Below are 13,107 nucleotides of genomic sequence, written 5' to 3'. Positions count from 1 at the left end.
ATTTACAACAATTATAGGATGAACTGTTCACCCCGATCTCACTGTATCATGTTCTTTAGATCCGGGTCAATTACCAAAACTAACATAAAAAAAAAAGATGGCAGGGTGAGACCTCACATAAACTGGTGACAATACTGACCATAGGTCACCTGTATACTTACATTCTAGGTGGACCTGATGTGTTTATACATTGTTATAGTTTGTAGAGGGTTGTATACATAGGGCACACAGGGCAATATCATAGCGAAAAAATATTTTTTCTTTCATTTATCACATTTGAGAAATATTTCCCCAAAGTGATGCATTAGTTTCAGCATCTGTATAATACTCAATATGATAAATTTCCCAAACATTCCCCTCCCAATAAGGTAAAATTATACATGTACAATTTTATATTTGTGCTTATTTCCAAAACATTCCCCTCCCAATAAGGTAAAATTATACATGTACAATTCTATATTTGTGCTTATTTCCAAAACATTCCCCTCCCAATAAGGTCAAATTATACATGTACAATTCTATATTTGTGCTTATTTCCAAATCACCCCACTGCAAATTAGGTAAAATTAGACATGTACAATTTTACATTTGTGCTTATTTTCCAAACACCCCACTTCCATCTGGTGTTTATTTGGTTAAAATCTGTACTTTATAGGGAAAACAAACACCATACAAACATATCCCTGTACCAAACCATCGTGTGATGTTACACCATACAAACATATCCCTGTACCAAATCATCTGTACCAAATCATCGTGTGATGTTACACCATACAAACATATCCCTGTACCAAACCATCGTGTGATGTTACACCATACAAACATATCCCTGTACCAAACCATCGTGTGATGTTACACCATACAAACATATCCCTGTACCAAACCATCGTGTGATGTTACACCATACAAACATATCCCTGTACCAAACCATCGTGTGATGTTACACCATACAAACATATCCCTGTACCAAACCATGGTGTGATGTTTTTTGATGCCAGTACACTCTATACTGATGGCTGATGAGCTCAAAAGAAGATGATATGATGGAGGATGTTGGTGTTGCCTTGCCTTTATACTATGTCCAATGTACCCAACTCACTCACCCTCCTACTTCTACAAAGTCTGTATCCCAATTAACACAACAGACCTACAGATATATGTTATAGATCTTTATATTACAAATAGTATGTGCTTGTAAAAACTGGTTACAGTAAAATCAGCCAGATTGCCACATACAATCAGGACATAAAACTGCCAAGAATATGTGCAAATGCCTCAATGTTATTTTGTGTTTTAACCTGGAGCTTGCTAAGTTAATTTTTATCCACGTTTCCATAAGAACATTTGAATACTCTCTGATAAGAGCCAGCCTAATCATTACCAGCTGGTGTTAACACTATATCAGTATAAATATTACACTCAATGTGATATCTTGTTTACAGAACTTTATAAAATATACAGTATATATATTTGAAATGATACAGATGATGTATAGTGAACCAATGTATGTACATGTAACGTATATATATATATCAGCAATATAATTATTATTATAATAATTATTGCATTTTTGCCAGTGAAATATAGCTAATAAAATTGAATGGGTTCCTGTTGAATATAAAATTTTTCACTCGTTTGACAGAATATGTTGATATTTTGAAATTTTTCACTCATGCTTCCTACTCGTGAAAATATTGATATCATTTTACGTTGAGTAACCATGTCGTAAATGATGATGTCATCAATTTTGATGCACATTCCAAGGAGCATTGTAGATGGCCCTATGAAAACCTTTCTTAAAACTTACATTTACTTTCAAGTATGTGAGAAAAACAATCAAACATGGGTGCGTTCCATGAACAAGGATATCTCAACCCTCAACCCTGGTATAAGAGAGCGACTGGCCAGCACTCGACAAGCCTCTCTCCCCACCCACTCATCAATGAAATAAATCTGTCTAGGGGCTCACATTGATATCCCCCTAACCCTCTCATCAATTAAATAAATCTGTCTAGGGGCTCACATTGATATCCCCCTAACCCTCTCATCAATTAAATAAATCTGTCTAGGGGCTCATATTGATATCCCCCTACCCTCTCATCAATTAAATAAATCTGTCTAGGGGCTCACATTGATATCCCCCTAACCCTCTCATCAATTAAATAAATCTGTCTAGGGGCTCACATTGATATCCCCCTACCCTCTCATCAATTAAATAAATCTGTCTAGGGGTTCACATTGATATCCCCCTAACGCTCTCATCAATTAAATAAATCTGTCTAGGGGTTCACATTGATATCCCCCTAACACTCTCATCAATTAAATAAATCTGTCTAGGGGCTCACATTGATATCCCCCTAACCCCCTCATCAATTAAATAAATCTCTTCAGGGGTTCAAGAGATATCTTTTATACAAAACTTTCTTATTTCAAAAGTGGACATATAAACAAGAGGCCCATGGGTCTTAATGGTCACCGAGTTCTGAAATATTTCAGTCAATTTGGCCTTTTCGGCTCCATCCATCAGCCCTTAGGGGACAGACAGGGCCAACATGTGCATACCATCAAACTGCCATCCCACATTTATTATTCTATTATTATTTCCAACATTAGTAAACAAATCATACTCAAAACTGTGATTTCCCAGTATAAACTAATATAAACTAAATAGTAAAGTTTTCCACCTCACTTGGGAACACATGACCCCCCCCCCCCCCCCCCCCCCCCCCCCCAAGGTTATGAAATTCTCCATTTTGTTTCACAGCACCTTCTGATCCTTCCACCTATAAAGCATATTTTATTCTACCTTATATAGGTCTTGAGAAGAAGATTTTTGAAATTTCAGTCATTTTGACCCGTTTTGGCCCTGACCCTCTGTCTTCAGGGGGCTGAGGACCATATAATTCACAATTTTGCTTGACCTTAAAGCTTTGGCCATGAAAGGTTTCTATAAAATTTGATTGAAATGGTTCAGGGATTTCTGTAAAGAAGTCGAAAATGAAAATGAAATTATTTAGGAACAAATGACGGACAATGCATAATTACGAGACAAAAGGCAATTAGAATAGGTCACTTGAGATGTCATCTCAGGGCTTTTTGTAATTTGTGAAAACTCACCCTATTCTTTGGACAATTAAAATAATTACCAAAAAGGGGAGATGTATGTAAGCATGGTCTTATTAGTGGTATAATACGGTATGTTACGTGTATGTAAGCATGGTCTTATTAGTGGTATAATACAGTATGTTACGAAGAGTGTGTTTCAGGCATTGTGATATGCTTGATCATGCATTGCTTCCACATGAATGAACAGGTGTGTATCATATTCAGCACAAAAGAAATGATCTATTAGCCTATGATAAAACACAAACAATGAGATGTGTATTCAACTCCACGTATACATATGTAATGTAATCACTTGACTGCCTTCATTCTGGAATTCAGTTATCCGCATTAATTTGTATTCATAGAAATACAATACATAGGTGTATAATTGATCTGCTACATGCACATATTTCAAAACAAAGAAGTTTTTTATAGCTGAAAATATTTCAAATTTGTGCATCAGTTAGCACTCCATTCAAATAATGTAGGTCAAGCTAAAATAGTTCTCTTGTCATGTCACAAAACTGCTAGCCACAACGTAACACAGCAGTAGAGACAAGATGTACAGATTAATTTCTACTGGGGTACATAAATCATGCATGCTTGTGTTTTACAAAAAGATCATATTGCATTGAAAGGTCTTCCTTAATTACTAAACAAGAGGCCCAGAGGGCCTGCAACATTCACCTGAATATTTCAGTATTTATGGCAAAATAAAGTTATATTTCAAACATTTTCCTACTTTTGAACTGCCTCTTCTAAGTATGATTTAAGCTACAAGTGGACTAAATCCTGTCATTCTTGAAAAAGAAAAAGTATTTAAAGTTTTTTTTGCTTGTTTTTCTGGGGTTTTTTTTTGCTGTATATCCCCCATTAGACTCCCTTTCTTCTGCCCCAAGGGTGTCACATTCTTTATTTAGCAACATACAACATTGCCAAATAATTCTTCAGACCAAATTTCATCAAAATCCATGAAGTTGTTCAGTACTAAGTAGCGTTTTAAAAATATTCACCCTTCGGGCCAGGTGAGCAAAAAAAATCCAAGAATAATATTATTACAAAGGGCAATAACTCTGTAAGTTGAACTTGAATAATTCCCATTTTCAGACTTTTACAAGATCTTGTTAATAAATGGCTACATACAAAGTTTTATCAAACTTGATTGATATTTACTCTAGTTATCGTGTTCTGAAAGACCAATAATAATATAATTACAAAGGGCCATTACTCTGTAAGATAATGTCGATTAATTCCCATTTTCAAACTTGTCCGAGATCTTGTTGATATATGGCTGTATACAAAATTTTATTATATATAGTTTATTTTTCCTCCAGTTATTGTGTTTACAATGTCCAATAATTATTATTTCAAAGGGCAATAACTTTGTAAGTTACTGTTTAATAATCCCATTTTCAAACTTGTCCGAGACCTTTTTGATAACTGACTGTATACAAGGTTTCATCAAATTTGGTTTCTAATTACTCAAGTTATCGTGTTCACAATTGTTGACAGATGGACAGACAGACTGACACTGGACACCAAGGTACATATTTTCACTAGCCAAGGCTTCTGATCATGTTACATTCCATGACCTCTTGGCAAATATAGTCGTGTTTAAACTGTCACGCCCTGAAATCTCAGGGCATCCAATATTTATCAAATTGCATTTTACATTCAGGTTTGGTTTCGCTGAGCTACATTGTTGACCATGTCATGGCATTCTTTGGGGAAACATTCAGAGTTCTTGATCAATTGGTAGAAGTCCTTGATCACATATCTCATCAAAATGACACAAGCCTCCATGTGTGATTGTAAACACCATCGATAAAGTACATCGGTAACGCTTGTTTTGATTGGTCGAAATTTTCAAGTATAAAGGGTGGTAATTTTGAATCTCCGCTAGAGGGCCAAAACTTACGATTATATCTGCCAAGGGTTTCTTGTAATCAGAAGCCTTTGCTAGCGAAGATGACCACGGTATTACATAAGCTCAACTTGGTCCTTTGGACCAGATGAGATAATAAAAACATGGAATTCCAAATTCCAAGTCCTGTTTACTGTATATTGTAAGATTCTCTATAAATCCTTGTCAATAAGGATAGATGCTAAAATTGCATGCATGTGCAATACACACCAAATTTAAGTACAATGCTTATACACAGTGGGGAACTACGTCACAAAAGTTACTAAGAGAACAAGATGGCGGATGCATCTCTCGCTTCTCAGTAAGTTTGTCTTACTTTTTACTCTTATCCTGCGACTTCCCATCTATCGATATGGTCGAAAGTATTTTTGATGCATCAAAGATTCTTTGACTCGCAACAGATTTTTCACAGAGTATGTCCTTTTTTCAAACATTCAAAGACAATCCTCTTATACTTGTAACTTTGACAGTGTTTTCGATAGGACATTGTTTCATCCGACAATTCAAGCAAAGACAGAATTATGATTGAGATGGAATAATGTAAAAAAAACATGTTTATTTAAACACCATTCCCTTATTTACTAGTAAATTGTATAACATTTTTGGTTGAAAAACAAATGTTATTAAAAAGTATTTCTTTGTGAATTATTGCAACAATTATTGATTGTCCTGACGAAAATACTGTCAAATTTCAAAATGGCATTTGAAGAGTAATCAAGCAGCATTTGTGTTCAAACTCAACCAATTTTATCTTGATTTCAAAGACATGAACAGTTTGGATGTCACATATAATGAAATTTCAATTTCAAACACTGTTGAAATAAAATCTATTTATCTATTCAAGTTGCCTCAATCCTCACAGATACCAATTAAGTACTTGCAGTCAAACTGTCATATGTGACCTTCCAAGGGAGGTAATAAAACTCTGCTCACATATGACAGTCGATCAGCTGGTGGTGACTCTATAATCCAGGTTCAGGAAGCTATTATATTAAAAGTACTTCAGATCGTGACTGAGGCAGCAAAGTAAATGTTTGATGTTTTTCAAAATTTTGGTTTCTGATTTTGATTTTTTCTTTTGAAACATTAGTTTTTTGTGTTTTAATTGTTTATCTTTCCATTTTAAGATGTTTTTCTGATATATCATCTATATATAACTGATATAAAATGTAACTTGCATCAAATGAATGAACGTTTTACATCCCTATAAGGTTTGACATTTGTTTTCATAGTGAATCATTGTTATATTCACCTACATGATATTATAGAGACCTCTATATTTTTAACGAATCATAATATTGTTTGTGAAATAATTGTTGTTTCGTAGATACCCCTGAAGACCCTCCAGACACTGACAGATCTAGATCTGAATCTTGAAAGTTCTTGACACCCACACACGTTTATCATCGTTATTTTCCAACTTTCGGTCTAATGACATACGTCATTGATGGACACAAACAACTTTCGTTAAATCCACCGTTCAAATTTTCAAAAACTTTAAACTAAAAATAGATTTTATAATGATGAAATAGGCCTATTACCCCAAACCTTATAAGAAACCACGGACTACGCTTAAAGATTTTATCAGATGTAAATATGGGAACCATTCACCTTAAATATTTGTAACATTTCATAACTAGTCCACATAGAAACAAAATCCATCTTCAATCTGATGTCATGATATTTTGAATAGATAATATTGCGATTTGTTGACATGTGCTATGCACAAATAGGCTGGCTGCCTAAGCTTCTACGTCACGCGGATGATACTACTTTCTGACACCTTCTTATTTCGTCTTACCTTCACTGGTTGACGAGGTATCGCTCATATTGGACTGGTCCATTGGTCCTCTAGAGTTTCATTGAATAGGGGTGTTCCTGTGGAACCCCTGGGTCCAAACTTCAACTTCAGATTATCAGCTGCTGGACTCACGTCCTTGGATCGGGGGCGAGTCGTCCACCATTTTAAGTCACGTGATTTGCTACCTATCTCTGATCATGTGACCTATAGCTAGCCTCGACCTATGCGTAAAAATGGGCACTTGTACTACACAAACTTTGTTTTACCGAGCAGAGGCCAGGCCGTTATTACAGTTCTTAATTGAATGTCGACACTCTTTGTTGTTCTAGTAGCATTATCATTACCGAGAAACATTAATAGACCCCGGTTGAATATGATGTAACTTCCATGCTATGGAATGAAATACTGTTGATCATGGACATAAAAGTCCGTGGGTTCATAAACCTACATGTTTTGAGATGAAAGACGTTACATAGAATCTTTGCCATCGTGCACTAAATACCTTCTTTTGAACAACGTAACCAACAGAGAAATGTTATAGCTAATTAAGAGGTTATAGATAATACAATTGAGCTGTAAATAAGCGAGATTTTTTTTTAGTTTCCTCTGTCCTTACTTTCCCATTTCTAGTTAGTTACCTCCACGTTTCCTCTATCTACAGTAAGCTGATTGATTCAACTTGTTTATAATAACACGATTTTTATGACAGACGTCGACTACTGACGTGACAGGAAAACTATAGCGACACAATGTTTGGAGAGACGCGGGTTGGTGGAAAACTATAGCGACACAATGTTTCGATAGACGCGGGTTGGTGGAAAACTATAGCGACACAATGTTTGGAGAGACGCGGGTTGGCGGAAAACTATAGCGACACAATGTTTGGAGAGACGCGGGTTGGTGGAAAACTTGAGCGGCACAATGTTTCTGGGGAGTTTTATCGGGTCGACTCCATATATGCATGATCGCCGTGAGAAATACAAGTAGTATTTCATTGAGCAATATGAAGCTAGACGTACCCAGAGCGAAAGTGATCGTATATTTAAAAAAAAACACCCTGTAAATATTTTATCTCCGATACATGTTTATGTACATACAAGTAGTGTCACTTTATCTCACTCATCAGTCACAATAAACCCCAGTTTCCAAGAAAACCTCGTCAGTTGTTCTTACTGATATCATATATAACAAAACGCAGTTTCGTTAGTAACAAACAATATATTGTATATTATGAGTTACCTTGTTCCAAAATTACATATCAATAATTAAACTAATAAGCCCATTTTCAAATCCCAATTAGTCGAACATGGAAGTGACTTTCTTAAGCATTGAACGGCTTTCAGTTGGCATTCATATTGACTATGAATGCCAACTGAAAGCCGTTCAATGCTTATATTTACCATCTGCGATTTTTTTTGAAATTTTCAGTTGGCAGTTCATAAGGTTGTGAACTCGCAACTGAATTGGTAGGGTTATATAGTGGCAGTGCCATACAATGGTAAATATAACTGGATGGACGCTGGAAATACGTGACAATTAAAACGGTGACTATTTTAAGTTAATGAAATAAACCATTAACGTTGTAATAAAGTGAAATAACGAAAAATGAAACAAGCACAAAAGGAGATAATGGAAGTCGGCTTGTTTTGTCGTGGTTACACATTGTACTACCTTCGTCTAGATTTTGAAGGTTCGACAAATAACAAAAAAAAAAAAAAAAAAAAAAATAATAATAATAAAGTGGGAATGAATGCTAAAAATGAAGATATGAACCTTCCAACTGTATCATATGACCATATTATTACTCATTTATTACTCATGATCGATCTATATTTACGGATGACGTGTATATAAATGTAACAGCAAAATTCCTGCTCAGTTAAATACGTTACACGAAATAAAATGTACACAGAGACTTTTATATCGCCTCGAAAGAAATATTTTATTTCTCAGATACAACTCATATTCACTAAAAATAAACGAGATCGAACTCTCATACATGTATATATCAATTTCCATACAATAAAGCCGAGTATCGACTTAGGGGGTGTATAGTGTGGTCTGTTATGTTGTGACACGTGTGACATGGACGTAAATTTAATTGCTACATTTGTATGTAGAATAGACTAGAACATTTGATAAGCTATGTATGCCAGTGTAGGGTCCCAATATGTGATATTGTTTATGACAAAAAAGGTTAAACACCTTGAGTGAGTAAACAACATCTGTATTAGTATATAACACTCACAATAAGTGGTTACCGCCCGACGTGATTTATTTTTACTGATGTACAGAACTTCGGCGGTCAGAATCAGTATGTTAGTCAGTATGTTACAAATACAGTCTCTGAAATAACCTTATGTCTATCATTGATCAAATCCCATTGTGGCAATTACCCAAGTTTAACTACTCGCCGTTGTAAATCACGTAGTGTTTATATATACCTGGTACGTTCCATTATATAAAAAGGCCTTGTGTAACAATTGATCACATGCTCACGAATATTGACTATATATTATGGCAGCTATTTGCATATGGTCATCGTTTCGAATATTAAACAGAAACGTTGTATTTTAATTACTTTTAGCTGCAAAAAATCGCCATTCTTTGTTACAAAATGTTGCGCATGTTGCAATTGGTTAACCCGAGTCTCATCCGACCCGCACACCAGATTTAGAACAGATGGTTGCACCTGCAGGTTCCAACACAAGACACCTGTCCCACGTCCTGTGTTGGGGTCGGATGAAGCTCGGGCTAACTTTGGCACAGGAACTTGAGAATTTGTTACAGTCTACATGTATTTGGATCTTCAAGTCCCCGTGATCTTTGGCGTGTTCGTGTTACAAGACTGAAGTCATAGAATTTCCCCTACAAATCAAAACGAGAACGCGCATGCCCAACCAAAATGTTCGTAATGGCGTTTATAACTTACTAGACATCTTATCACTTCCACACACTTATGCCGTCGGCATATACGTTTTACCGCCACGCATCATATGTAACATTTAATAGTCTTTTATCCGTGTTTTGTCCATCCAAGGGTCCATAAATAACTGAGTCTTTCAAGAATGTTATCGCCAATTCTCGGAAAAATCATATCAGTGTTTTTATAATATGAACTGAAGGACGATAAGGTCGACAGGCTAGATCTGTTTCAAAGTCAATTTCAACAAGGAGCGACTTGACATTTCTTGTGATATTTATTCTATCTTTCTTTCCTGTCCACTCTTTCCTACTGTATATCTATTGGTGTCTCCATGACTCCGGTCCTCTCCCGATCCTGGCTGTTTCAAGGACGCTTCACAACCAAATCTCCGAAAGTGATTTATGGCAAGAAATTTAATTATAAGGTCACATAAAGATAGGTCAAGGCCATAATGGTACATGTAGATGTTGTATAACATTATCAATTCATAAATATGTCATATGCCTTACGTCAAGGTCGATCATTATAAGCGTTGTGTCATGGTCATAACAAGGTCACGAAGTTTCATTTTAACAATATGTACGCCCCCTTTTACATAATTTTACAAAATGCACGATAACCAAATAAACAATACAGATGGGATTTACAGTTTACTCATCGATTTTTACTCCATGATAACTCTTCTTTATGGTAAGTGTGTCATTAACCAAATGACGCAAGATGCAATGTCAAGGTCAAACACATAGGCATTAGAGGTATTTTTGGCGTTCACGCCAAGTAGTAAAAGGTAAAGGCTGTTATACAAGTAATAAGTGTATGGTGGATGTGCCCGTTGTGGTACATGTTTAGGTTATGTAATTTTCACAGGGGCTTGGCACGATTTTCCAAATGATGGTCCATATATATATGTATTATAGTGTCAAGGGAACTAACAACACAGATGGGGAAAACGAACGTATTTAAAAAAAAAATAAATTCATTCTACGGGCCAAAGATCTTAGTGACACATATATTACCTTTAATACATATATTTTTTCCCCATCTGTGTTGTTAGTCCCTTGACACTTTAATGCATATATAAAAGGACCATCATTTGGAAAATCGTGCCAAGCCCCTGTGGTAATTTTTGGTAACTACTTAATAACTTAATATCTTTACTTGATTTGACCCGAAGTTTCCATTGGTACAGGTTAAAGGTCGGCGAATTTTCCTGTAAAACGTTTGATTTTTAAACAGAATGAACACCGTAAGTCCATCTAGAATCTGAAATTAGGGGACCCAAATGTCCGCCTATTACCTGTACAGAGGAGTAATTCATATGCACACGGGCGTCTGCATCGGGAAAGCATTTTAAAGAAAACTTATCAATCCTGGTTTCTCTAAATACCAGACACAGACAACTTTGAAATGCCCACTGTTCAATTCTTAATAAATAAATAAACAAATAAATAAAATAATGATTAAGAGGCGTATCTGTTGCGTTTTGAAAACGAAATCAAATTTTTTTTTTTTCATTGGACAGGTTGTTCAGGTTTAATATACCGATGTCGGCTAAATATTCTGTTAACTCAATATAACTATTTATAGCGTAGCGAAGGTTTATAGGACTATAAAAATCTCCAGTATGAAGTTGTACATTTCTATAGGTCTCTAAATGTTAATTTGTGAGTATACATGTTACTGGATTCCTCAGGCTACAAACTGTCACCAGGGCGGTAATTGATATGTCGTCCACACGCAAAGCCGATATTTAAGAACACAATATCACTACACAAATGAATTAGGTATCCTATATATCGGGGTTCTGAATATTTACTGAACCATAGCAAATGTTCCATCAGCTTAAAATTAAGCTAATATTTCAATGTGAATGAAATCATAGATAAAAGAATAAGTCTCAGTGGTGTTATCGACATTTATCAATATATAATCACAGGGACATGGAAAGGTGTTTGTCACAGTGGTGTTATCGACATTTATCAATATATAATCACAGGGACATGGAAAGGTGTTTGTCACAGTGGTGTTATCGACATTTATCAATATATAATCACAGGGACATGGAAAGGTGTTTGTCACAGTGGTGTTATCGACATTTATCAATATATAATCACAGGGACATGGAAAGGTGTTTGCCACAGTGGTGTTATCGACATTTATCAATATATAATCACAGGAACATGGAAAGGTGTTTGTCACAGTGGTGTTATCGACATTTATCAATATATAATCACAGGGACATGGAAAGGTGTTTGTCACAGTGGTGTTATCGACATTTATCAATATATAATCACAGGGACTTGGAAAGGTGTTTGTCACAGTGGTGTTATCGACATTTATCAATGTATAATCACAGGGACATGGAAAGGTGTTTATCACAGTGGTGTAGTTGGATATATCCAGAGATGTATGGTATACAAGTCTCTGACCTATCCTAGTATGAATATGAAACATTACATATTGCGCCGCCTTTATGTTTACTTTATACATGCCTTGGAGGATATTTATATAATGGTTTAGTTTATTTGGTTTATTTTGTTTAAGGTCCTATTAACAGCCAGGGTCATTTAGGACATGCTAGGTTTTAGAGGTGGAGGAGAGCCGGAGTACCCAGAGAAAAACCACCAGCCAGAGCCTACGGTCAGTACCTGGCAACTGCCCTGCGTAGGTTTCGAACTCGCAACCCAGAGGTGGAGGGCTAGTGTTAAAGTGTCGGGACACCTTAACTACTCGGCCACCGCGGCCCCAGGATATTTCTATAAACAGCATTTGTTACAGTCTATGTAACAAGAGGGATCTTGGCATGGAACCACAACTGAAAATTCTTTATTGGTTCTTTGTAAATGATCACAAGTGTCATTGGAAATATTCATGGATTGATTTCTCTCAGAAATAGCGATTACAAACTTTATCTGTCAAAATGCCAGATGACTGCCTGTCAACCGATCAGTCTCTAAAATGAATATGTGCAACTAGGTCGAGCTTAGGGAAACATAATTCCCTCCAGTACGTCTCAAGAAATAATATCAGACTCTGTCAAAATCCAAGAGGGTCATCTGTCCTCATTTTTCCAGGTCAGTCTCAAAATCTAACATGCACAACTAGGGACCAAGCAGAACATATAGAACTGACTGTCTGTTAGCCATTTTGTTTTTCTGACCAGTCTCTTCAAAATGCAAAACCAGGGACGTATATGTCCCTGGCAAAACTAAAGACCAAAGGGAACCTACTTTGAGAAAGATCCATTTAGCATTTCCCCAGAAATAGTGATATTAAACTTCACTTGTCAAAATTCAAAATGGCTGCCTGTGAAAGGAAGATGGATGGGCAGGCACACTTTTACAATGGACC

At 35.9% G+C, this 13,107-nt stretch overlaps 1 protein-coding gene across 1 annotated transcript in view; it reads right to left on the bottom strand.

Moving 5' to 3' along the window:
- LOC117337242 (hepatocyte nuclear factor 4-gamma-like) overlaps window positions 1–7,003 on the bottom strand; it is a 46,179-nt gene extending 39,176 nt beyond the window's left edge. Inside the window, exon 1 of the mRNA XM_033898124.1 lies at window positions 6,831–7,003. Within this exon, the coding sequence (XP_033754015.1) occupies window positions 6,831–6,873 (43 nt within the window). The 5' untranslated portion in view covers window positions 6,874–7,003. The remainder of the gene's footprint in view (window positions 1–6,830) is intronic.
- Between the last annotated feature and the right edge of the window lie 6,104 nt (window positions 7,004–13,107).

Source organism: Pecten maximus, chromosome 11 (genome assembly GCF_902652985.1).
Source record: "Pecten maximus chromosome 11, xPecMax1.1, whole genome shotgun sequence".
Lineage (NCBI taxonomy): Eukaryota > Metazoa > Mollusca > Bivalvia > Pectinida > Pectinidae > Pecten > Pecten maximus.
This window is presented reverse-complemented; position numbering and strand designations above follow the sequence as displayed.